This window comes from Rhagoletis pomonella, unplaced genomic scaffold, assembly GCF_013731165.1.
Source record: "Rhagoletis pomonella isolate Grant_MI unplaced genomic scaffold, Rhpom_1.0 Rhpom_scaffold_02145, whole genome shotgun sequence".
NCBI lineage: Eukaryota > Metazoa > Arthropoda > Insecta > Diptera > Tephritidae > Rhagoletis > Rhagoletis pomonella.
The window spans coordinates 1-11,000 of NW_023460699.1; the positions used below are offsets into that span (position 1 = coordinate 1).

The 11,000-nt window shown below is 36.8% G+C and overlaps 2 protein-coding genes across 4 annotated transcripts; one reads left to right on the forward strand and one right to left on the reverse strand.

Moving 5' to 3' along the window:
- Positions 1-2,056: 2,056 nt before the first annotated feature.
- LOC118753162 (protein catecholamines up-like) lies at positions 2,057-3,645 on the forward strand. The gene is made up of 2 exons (XM_036488029.1): positions 2,057-2,522; positions 2,575-3,645. Exons 1-2 carry the CDS (start codon positions 2,201-2,203, stop codon positions 3,519-3,521), a joined length of 1,269 nt encoding a protein of 422 aa, XP_036343922.1. The 5' UTR covers positions 2,057-2,200; the 3' UTR covers positions 3,522-3,645.
- A 6-nt stretch (positions 3,646-3,651) lies between these two features.
- LOC118753165 (tetratricopeptide repeat protein 19 homolog, mitochondrial-like) lies at positions 3,652-9,367 on the reverse strand. Of its 3 annotated transcripts, none has more exons than XM_036488032.1 (5): positions 9,339-9,367; positions 8,505-9,048; positions 8,260-8,423; positions 8,052-8,199; positions 3,652-4,004 (listed from the first exon to the last, which is right to left on the reverse strand). In XM_036488032.1, the coding sequence occupies exons 1-5, from the start codon at positions 9,344-9,346 to the stop codon at positions 3,756-3,758; spliced, it is 1,113 nt and encodes a 370-aa protein (XP_036343925.1). In that variant the 5' UTR covers positions 9,347-9,367; the 3' UTR covers positions 3,652-3,755. The 3 variants fall into 3 exon arrangements, with proteins under 3 accessions (XP_036343925.1, XP_036343923.1, XP_036343924.1); XM_036488030.1 differs by lacking the exon at positions 9,339-9,367 and adding an exon at positions 9,207-9,331; XM_036488031.1 differs by lacking the exon at positions 9,339-9,367 and having other exon boundaries at positions 3,756-4,004; positions 8,505-9,176.
- Between the last annotated feature and the right edge of the window lie 1,633 nt (positions 9,368-11,000).

Here is an 11,000-nt window from a genome sequence, read left to right on the forward strand (position 1 = left end):
TTTACGTTTTTCCCCCTCTTTTCTACAGCTGTAAACCAGCCTGTGTCATCCACTAAAGCACCGTTATCTGGCGGCTCTTCAGCCGCCAAAGCGTCCGCCATTTTGGCGTCTAATTACCTGCACAATAAAAAAACACGCACCTATTGAATAAATTAAGCAGACTCACCTGAAAACTTATCGTTTGGATTTAGAGCTTAGAGGGAGTAGTCCTCCGACAGTTCCCTCCGTATGTACAGCACCGTGGACTTAAAATGAATATTAAAAACCTGGAGACCACACCAGACACTCCCAGGTGCCCCCTGCGTTGTTCTCCACGTTGATTTGGTCCTTCTTGACCTCACCGCTTCCTCTGCACCAGACTTTCCTTTGCTTATATAATCTCCTTTTGACTTTTTTTTTAACTTTTCCTCAGTGCGATCCTCAGTAAAGATGAAACTGCTGGTGTATTGAGTTAAAGTTGAAATCTCAGAATTGAGCGCGTCCGTCTTCAACCAATGTCAGATCATGATGCAATAATAGGTGCGTTCGTTTAACATCTCCAGCAGAAACCAACCAACTGCCAAATTTCGGCGAAATGTCATCTGTTCTCTCACAAGAGAGAAATATCCAAAATAGTACGCGAACAGAAAATTTGCAGAAACTTGCAAGTTAGACGAACAGCTGATATAATTTTTGTTTACATACAAAAGTGTAAAATTTAAAACGTACGAAAAGTCATCGCAAAGTTGTATACTGACACAGTTTATTGATTAAACAAATAACTACTTATTTCTTACAAGTTTAATTAGTCGCATTTTGTAATTTTTATCTTCCAAACCATCAAATTCAATTTTGTGATTTGCGTAAATGCCAACCAGCTGTTTTTGATCAGCTGTTTTCCTGTTGGCAAATTGCTGTTGGCAAAAATTTTTCCAGCAGAAACCAGCAGCTTCCCCTCAAAATGAAATGTCAGTTTGCTCTCTCAATTTCCCCTACTTTGCAAGTTTTTTGCGTACGCGAACGCAAAAACTTGTAAGTTTTGGTTAAACATGAACAATTAACAGCTACGCGAACGCACCTAATACAAGGTGTTATCAGTTGGCAACTTCTCGCTCTAATTCCGCCATATTGACTACCTTACGTGAAACAGTGTTACTTCTTTCACTATTCTTTGCCCATTAATATAGTTGAATGCTTTTTATTTTTTCTCAGTATACACACTTTGTTTTCTTAAAAAGGTATTTTATCTTATTTTATTTCATTTCATAACGAATACACTATAAAAAAGCAAATTTTGTTAAGGAGAAAATGTGAAATTTTATATTTTTCCCCCATATGGGGATTCATTTCTTCCCGTTTTTCTTCTCATTCTACTGAGCTAAGGTGCGCCTACATGCTCGCTGTCGATTGCTACAGACGGCGAGCGACTCATAAGTGATTTTGTACTCAAAGCGTAAACATGGAAAGGAAAGACGCGGATGATGCAATTGAAATACTTATGACTTAGGGTTTTTTATGTATGTGTTACTTAAATTTATTTATATTTTACTTATATGTATGTACATACATATACATATAGTAATTTAGCCTCATTTATCAAAAATTCAATTAACGCACATAGCTTGGATGCATTTATCTGCGATGTGCACACTGCAAGCCAAGGCGTATTTAACAAGGTGGTGTTGGCCGTATATAAGTAAAAAATTACACTAACAAATTATACGCTGATGTCCATACTGTCATTGGTATGAGTTACAACAAACACATCATTTTGACGTAATGGCCTCCACGGCGAAAAACTCAGCTGTCGCCCCAACACCACCTTGTTTAATACACCTTGCTGCAAGCATCAACACAAAGTGAGGTTGTTGTTTTTGTTTCCAATGCGATGCTCGCAAACCACGCTACAAACGACGAGCATGCTCGCTGAAAATCAAAATTTTTTGATTTTTGGCGAGCATGCTCGCAAACCACCCTACAAACGACGAGCATGACCCGCAAGCCGCGCATGTGCGCGGATATGCTCGTCGTGTGTAGCTACTGTAACTATCTGCTAGAAAATAAAAGAAACAAAGCCATTTTTGCATTGCAACGTCTGACAGGCTGATTAGAATGAAACTTTGAAAGGCCGGCATCTGTTCTAATGTTGTGATGTGACGTGGAGGGCCGTCATTTTTCTTTTCTGATAATCCTGCTGGAAAGAAATCAAGTTTAAATCATCATGACGAATTTGGAGCAGTTCAATAGGAGACAATTTCTATGGAAAATTGCTTTAAGAATTATTCTATATGGCATTATACTATCACTCCCATCTCTATGTTTGGGTCACAGCAAAAACCCCAGCTTTAAATACTCGCGAGAGGCAAACGAAAATTTCGATACCAGAAAGGCTCCAGCTCCAGTGCACGATCACGGTGATCTCCATCATCATGATCATCACCCACGTTTACATGACGATCAAGAGCATGTTCACCATCATGAAAATCATCATTCGGAGCATCATAAACATGACCATCAGCAGCGCAAGCTTAAAGCTCCACAAGGTCAGAAATAAAATTAAATATACATTGAAAAATATATTGTTTTTTTTTTCAGATATGTCTAGTGTTTGGTTACACTCTATAGGATCTACGTTGCTAATTAGCGCCGCTCCTTTTGTTTTGCTTTATACAATTCGTTTAGATAATAGTGAAGCAATGAGACCTCGCCTGAAAATCATTTTAGCGTTTGCCTCCGGTGGATTATTGGGCGACGCTTTTCTACATCTAATACCACACTCGACTCATTCGCACGTTCATGGTGATGATCATCACACCCACTCACACAGTCATGGTCACGACGATGACCACGAAAATGGACATGATATGAAAGTTGGCCTATGGGTACTGGGCGGCATTATAGCATTCCTCGCTGTCGAAAAAACGGTACGGTTATTGAAAGGTGGTGAGCACGGGCACAACCATATTCACTCATCAACCAAAGTGCAAAAAGGAAAACCAACAAAAAAATCTGACCAAAAAACGAATGATAAAAAACCAGAAGAACGAAAAGTGAACCCGGTATCGAATAAAGATCAGAAGGAATCAAATGAGGTAAAAATTACGGGGTATCTGAATTTAGCGGCTGATTTCGCCCATAATTTCACTGATGGCTTGGCGATTGGTGCTTCCTATTTGGCTGGTAATAGTATTGGTGTGGTTACCACAATTACGATATTACTACACGAAGTTCCACACGAAATTGGTGACTTTGCCATCTTAATTAAGTCTGGTTGTACAAAACGTCAGGCAATGATGCTACAATTAGTCACTGCGCTCGGTGCTGTGGCTGGCACTGCACTCGCCTTACTAGGGGCTAGTGGTGATGATGGTTCTACAGCATGGGTCTTACCATTCACAGCAGGCGGCTTTATTTACATTGCTACTGTCAGTGTATTGCCCGAATTGTTGGAGGAATCTACCAAATTGGGTCAATCAATTAAGGAGATTGTAGCCATGCTTATAGGCGTGGGTCTGATGATTTTTATTGCCAAGTTAGAGTAAGAGTTATGTATATACGCTTATATAATACGCTTAGTAAGCCTTTAAATCGTTAAGCGTAAACTACAAATGTTTCTGGTCTACATTGAATTCTTATAAGTAAAGCTTTCGTAATTAAAATAACGAATACGGATTTTTTATTTGATTTTTGTATAAATTAATTCTTATTTGATTGAAAAATAGCTAGGTCGTATACATTTGCATCAAGTTTTTAAAAGATTTTGATTTTGATTTGTCTTATTGTATAAAAGTTTTAATCTCGTTCAGACAGTATTCAGCCTGTTCAACTGCGTCTACGTTCTTGCCCTTCTTACCAATGCGCCATGCTAGCGAACAGGCTTCCTTGGCTTTCATTATTAAACCTTCTCGCAAATAAATCAAACCCAAATTGGCTTGAAGAATACCTTCCTGTGCTGTGTCCTTCAGTTCTTTTACCAATTCCAAAGCATCCGTTAAATACTTCTTCGCCAGCTCGTATTCCTCTAGCTATTGATTAAAAAAAAATTATAATGTACGTATATTAAACGGCAATTTTCAAACAGGTAGCATTATCTAATTTTATTTATTTTTCTATATTTTGAGCTAGACCTTTAGCGATGTATCAGTGAAAATGCATTCAACTCCATGCATTTATTTTCGAGTGATGCGCGTACAACACAGACACAGTCAGACAAAAATTCTAAAAATTGTTGATTTGGCTTCTGTTGCTTCAATAAAGACCCCCAAATTAATTTTTCTTTATTACCTATAATGTACCGACATTGGCCTGTTACAATTTTATTATATGTATTAAGGGCCGATTTCATAATGAAACACTTACAGGTCAATTCTGCACGTTGCCGAAGATTTTGTAACCAGAAAACTTTATTACGAAAAAATTTTACCAGTTCTTGTCACCGCGATTCTAGGTACGTTGGTAACCCAGTTAAAATATTCAGCAATTCAGCTATGAAGAACTGGAAATTCTGGTATTGCATATTTCACGGGACAATACTTTGTTACCAGCTTATGAGATAGTAACCAAATTTACCGGTTACAAGAGCACACAGAATGCGAAAAGGGTTTACAAATTGACAGGAACTTTATTTACCGCTTACAAAATGTTTATTACCAGCGCAGAATAGACCTGTTACAGATGAGAATAGACCTGTTACAGTTAAAATATTCAGCAATTCAGCTATGAAGAATTGTGGAAATTCTGGCATTGCATATTTCACGAGGCAATACTTTGTTACCAGCTTATGAGATAGTAACAAAATTTACCGGTTACAAGAGTACACAGAATGCGAACAGGGTTTAAAAATGTACAGGAACTTTATTTACCGGTTACAAACAGGTCTATTCTGCGCTGTTAATAAACATTTTGTAACCGGTAAATAAAGAAAAGATCCTGTAAATTTTTAAACCCTTTTCGCATTCTGTGTACTCTTGTAACCGGTAAATTTTGTTACTATCTCATAAGCTGGTAACAAAATATTGCCCCGTGAAATATGTAATGCCAGAATTTCCACAATTCTTCATAGCTGAATTGCTGAATATTTTAACTGTAACAGGTCTATTCTCACCTGTAACAGATCTATTCTGCGCTGGTAATAAACATGCGTGGTCCAAAGTTATGCGGTAACATACATAAAAAATAAAAAATTAAAAAAAATATTCCGACGAACTGATAACCTCCTCCTTTTTTGGAAGTCGGTTAAAAATATTTTACTAAAAATGGATATTGCCTAGATGTACGTAGATCTGTCAGTGTTTTTTTTTCCCACCTACTAGAACTTGAAGGGAGATCTCCCTATGTGAGGAATAAAAGAGTACTCCCCTTAACCTGATTTCTGAGCAATAAGAGAGATTTGTCGGTTTTGTACTCCGTTATTACTCGCTTAGGAGCAAAAAGTGATGTCTCCTAAGCAGTGTTGCCGCGAAACATTTTTAGTGGTAGCTAAATTCCAGCTAAAAAAGGGCTAAAAAAGAGCTAAAAATCGTCGTTGTGGCTAAAAATGGTAGCTAAATTTTTTTACCTACATCTTATATATAAAAATAAGTGCACGTTTTTGGTGTGACCTCATAACTTGAAAACAGCTTCACCGAATTCAACCAAATTTATGTGGCATATTCGATTTATCATGCAGATGGTTTATGCGAAGTTTTCCCGAATTCGGAAGAGGGGGCGTGGCATCACCCATACTAACAAAATATAAAAATAAGTGAACGTTTTTGGTGTGACAATATAACTTAAGAACGGCTTCACCGAATTCAACCAAATTTATGCGGCATATTCGGGCCATCATGCAGATATTTTATGTGGAGTTTGCCCAAATTTGGAAAAGGGGCGTGGCATATGTATGTATCTTATGTATACAAATAAGTACACGTTTTTGGTGTGAGCTTATAACTTGAGAACGGCTTCACCGAATTCAACCAAATTTATACGGCATATTCAGGCTATCATGCATATGGTTTATGTGAAGTTTACCCGAATTCGTAAAAGGGGGTGTGGCACCTTCCATACTAACTAAAATTTTTTTGTTGTATATCTCTTGAAATATTTGTGGTAGAGTACTGGAAGTTGGTATAGAGGTATAACAAATAATTCCATACTCATGGATAAAAATGGGCAGTATTGGAAAAGAGGGCGTGGCACCTCACATCTTATATATAAAGAATAAGTGCAAGATTTCAACCAAATTTATACGGCATAGTCGGGCTATTATGCAGATGGTTTGTGTTAAGTTTCCCCGAATTCGGAAAAGGGGGCGTGGCACAGCCCACACTAACAAAAAATTTCATCTGGTATATCTCTTAAAATATTTGTGGTAGATTACTGGAATTGGTAGCTATACGTGGCCTGTTCAAGAGTTGGCATTCCAAATTGTTTATTTATTCATACCCAAGATGGAAAAACAAAAAATTTCGTATATCCAAATCTGTTGGATTAAGATTTAAAATAAAGAATCAAAAATTTTGAATATATTGAATATTTGGTGTAGAGAAGCACACCGGGGTACTGCTAGTATAAATATGTAAGTATACACGCAAACATTTTCTATAATTACTGGTATAGAAAAACCATGAACTCTAAAAAGAATTACTATTTTATTCAACAAAAAAACTTTTTGTGTAACACATAAAGCATATTAGGGGCCACCAACTTACCTATTTTAAAGTATAGTTAAATCGTTAACGGATAAGATAACGGCCTAGAAACGAAAGGAACATACATAGAAATATGTTTACTTGCCTTAAAGGAAAGGCGTTCGCTTTATGAGCGAAGAGTTAAATTCATGAAAATCATAAATGAATGTCAATGATGAATAAATTTTGAAAAGGGCTAAAAAAAGGGCTAGGGGCAATTTCAAATTTTTGTGGCCAAAAAAAGAATTTGGTAGCCAAATTTAGCCACCAAAGGGCTAAAACGGCAACACTGCTCCTAAGCGAGAAATCCAAGAGTATTATTTTTGGTTGATAGGAGAGCAATACGCACCTCGCTCAAAAGAAATTTGTGTTTTCGAAAAAATTTATCATACAAAAAAAAACAACAGAAAATATTTCTTATAGAAGCATAAGGACACAAAAATTTAATTTGGATAGCACACAGATTTTAATAAAAGTCCTTTGGTATGTACTTCAACTTTTGTTTAAATATATTAAGTATGTATTGTATTACTTATAAATGTACCGTTAAATACTTTTCAGATTGCGCAAATTAGTGACAGCATTTTAGTGTGACCCCCGGGTTTAAACATCGCATGGGTGACAAGGATGTCAGATAAACAAAGTCACCTTCACAATTTCCCCGCTTGGCGGATTCCTGAACAGGCAAACATCCTTGACACCCATGAAATCATATAACAGTGCATACTTACATATATGTGCATATAGGTGCATATAATTCAAATCTTATCTTACCGTTTTGTTATTATTATGTTTTAATTTCATATGATTTTTCTGCAATATAATTCAAAAATTAAGCAATTATGTAAGACGTATCATTTATGTTTTATTTTTAAGGTCTTGTAATATTGCACAAATGCACGTGATTAAAAAGTTAAATAAAAAAATTTAATAAATAGCAAAATCTATTTGGCTAATGTAAAATGTTCGTTATCATTGCTCTCTTATTACTCCTACAGGAGGCTTTCGGGATGTATCTAATGGGAGCACTCCTTTATTGCTCGTTCGGGAGGAATATGGGATGTTTTCTATGTGCACTCCCTTGTTGTCTTTTTGGGAGGTAACTATGGAAGTACTCCCGTATTGCTCTATTAGGAGGTTTGTGGGATGTTAATTCTGTGTGATCCCCGATTGCTCGTTTAGGAGGTAAAAGGGATTACTCCCCCTCCTAGGACATCCAATGTTAAAGGGAGTATACAAAATTACATGCTTATACACAGAAGCATAGGGAGCAATGGGGAGTATTCGTATACTCCCAAGGGAGTACTCACCGAACAATCGTACGATGCTCCCAAGTTCTACTGGGCAGTTTATTAGTTTTGATTTCCTAATCTTAAAATAATATACTTATATAATACTTACATTGACACATGCCACACTAAGATTATTCAATATTGTTACAGCCTCTTCATTTACTCGTCCGTATACCTCGACTAGAGCATCATAAGCCTCCTGAAAAGAGTTTTTTGCATCAGCATACTTGCCTAACTTCATTTGCAATTGGCCGAACCTAGAAAGGTAACAACAAGAATGTTACAACAACATCGGATATTTAAAGCTTTGGCAGTACCAATTTTTTGTAAGTCCTAGCAATTCTAGTATGTCCTTGTCACTTGGATCTTTTTTCAAATGCTCTTCAATGCGCTGTAACGTCCACGTAAATCCTTGCAGTGCTTTATCCAGTTCACCTTGTAGTTGGGCCATGTGTGCCAGTTTCGCACTAATATGCATTATCTAAAATAGATCTTACTAATTCACTACTTAATGAAATGTACAATACATGATTAACTAAATGATGTATAAAATGAAAATTACCTGTGCGCTATCCTTTGAGTAGCCATCATTAAATAATCGTCGCATGACATCAACAAACAGTTTTTCTGCTTTTTTGTATTGCTCTTGTTCCATAGCTAGATTCGCCATAAGATCATAAATATAGGTTATACCTTCTTTGCTCTGTAAGTCTTGCGCCATCCTTAACGCCAAGTGGAGCATCTGTTCTGCCTTATCGAATTCTTGTCGTTGTATGCATAACACTGATCTTTTGATGGTGGTAACCAATTTATCTTCAGGCGACTCTTCGTCTTTAGAATTACCAAAAAATCCGAAGGAGAAAACACCACTAACAATGACACTAACCTTTCCTGGAGCCAAGTAACCCGACCATTTGTGGTTATTCTGATGGCCTTCATCATTGCTTGAGTCTCTGTTTAAACGTGTGATTTCATGTTTCCGTTGATCCTGATTTTCTTTTATATTTATAGGGACAATTCGGAGGTAAGGAAAGCTTAGTGTTTGTACCTTAAGGTTCTGACGCAATTTCAGCACTCTCAAATTTCTACCCAAAAATCGCGAGATACTGAAAAAAATTACCAAGTTCATTTTTAAATAAATAAATAAATAATTTTCTTATAATCAGCTGTTTCACAATGGTTAAGTGGCTGCTAAGAGCGTGTCTGGCCTGGCCAAGGCGAATTAATATAAGGTGATAGCAGGAGTACAAAAACAAAAATTTACATGTATTTGGTTTTTGCTTTCCCTGCAAACCATTTTTTCACAGTATTCTGCATTGTAAAGAAATTTTAAAGAATTCGTTAAGATTTAATTCGATTTTTTGCCGAATTTTCTAAAATTAAATAAATTACGCACACTTCCATTCGTTTACGAAATTTCGGAAGAAAATCTGAAGGAACGAAAATAATTTCTTTACGAGTTCGTGTCAACCCCTTCATATATTTTTCTTTGAAAATTCGTAAAAAAAATCGTTACAGAAATTAGACTCCTAACGATTTCCTTAAAAGTGTGTTTGCATTGTTCAACTTTGCGTTCAACTCAGCGCAGGGTTGCACGAAAAAAAAGTTGAATGGCTAAAAATATCAAAATATGAAAAAATATCAAAATATTCGCCATAAAAAGGTGTTTGCATTGTTCAACTTTGCATTCAACTTTTGGTTGAATGGCCTTTCAACTAATCGCTTTCAACAAAGTTGGTCGCCAGCCAACATTTAGCCATTTAACTTTTTTTTCGTGCAACCCTGCGTTGAGTTGAACGCAATTGTTGAACGCAAAGTTGAATAATGCAAACACTTTTCGGGAACTTTGGTTTGCAGGGCTGGCGGCATAAACTGTCAAAATCTGTAAGAGTGTATGAGAGTGTGTGTAGAAATTCGAACAAAATTTTTCAATTTGATATCAGAAGCCGTACGGCGAAACACATATACAAAATCAGCTTAGCTAGTAACACCACCTTGGACGTGGCAATGCAATACATTTCGATAATAGGGCTTTCGCACGCGGCGATTTTACAGGCAACTTTTGCGTTCAACTCACGCAGGATGAATGGCTAAAAATATCAAAATACAAAAAAATATCAAATTTTCGCCATAAAAAGGCGTTTGCATTATTCAACTTTGCATTCTGCTTTTGGTTTAACGGCCTTTCAACTAATCGCTTTCAACAAAGTTGGTCGCCAGCCAACATTTAGCCATTCAACTTCTTTTCGTGCAACCCTGCGTGAGTTGAAAGCAAAAGTTGAACGCAAAATCGCCTCATGCGAACACCTTTTAAGGCAGTCACGCCTTGCACGTAAAGTGTCTTTTGAAAGAGATTTTTTCTCAGTATATCCAGTAAACAAACATGGCTATTTTTTCCACCAAAATTTAGGTCGGTGTTATGCAGACAAATTTTGTTTGCCAAATTAAATGGCGGCTGCTTAGTTTGCTCCGAGGTGGTTATGTCGAGTTTGGCACAAGGTTGCACGTTCATTATGGTTTTCATGGCTATTGCCAACACGAAATGAGAATTTTGTGTATAGCAACAATTGTCTAAAATTTTTGTATATGCTACAACAACAATTGCACGCAGTTTGCCTAACAAAATTTCTGCATAACACCGACCCAAGAATGATACAAGATTGCGCCGTCCTGGGCGTTGACATTTGTGTACCACAAGTAAACAAAGAATAGAGCGAAAAGAAGAACGAGTAGAAACAGCCAAAGCAGTTCACTTTACTGCGAAAAACGTGTTTTAATTTTGCTAAATGCGAAAATATTGCATTTTTCATCTAATTTATTAGAGAACAGTGAACATTGTAGTGCACTCCATTGCTTTGCAATTGAGGCTGCTTCAGCAAACGTTTTAGTGCACTCCATTGCTTTGCAATTAAGGCAGCTGCAGAAAACTGCAGCAGCATCTCTGCGGGACTGATTAGTTAACTTGCTAATGGAGGCTGCGTGGAGCAGAAACAAAATCATTGTGAGGAAATGCTGTTAATATAATAATAGAGAAACATTTCGGGAACGGCTTTGCCTT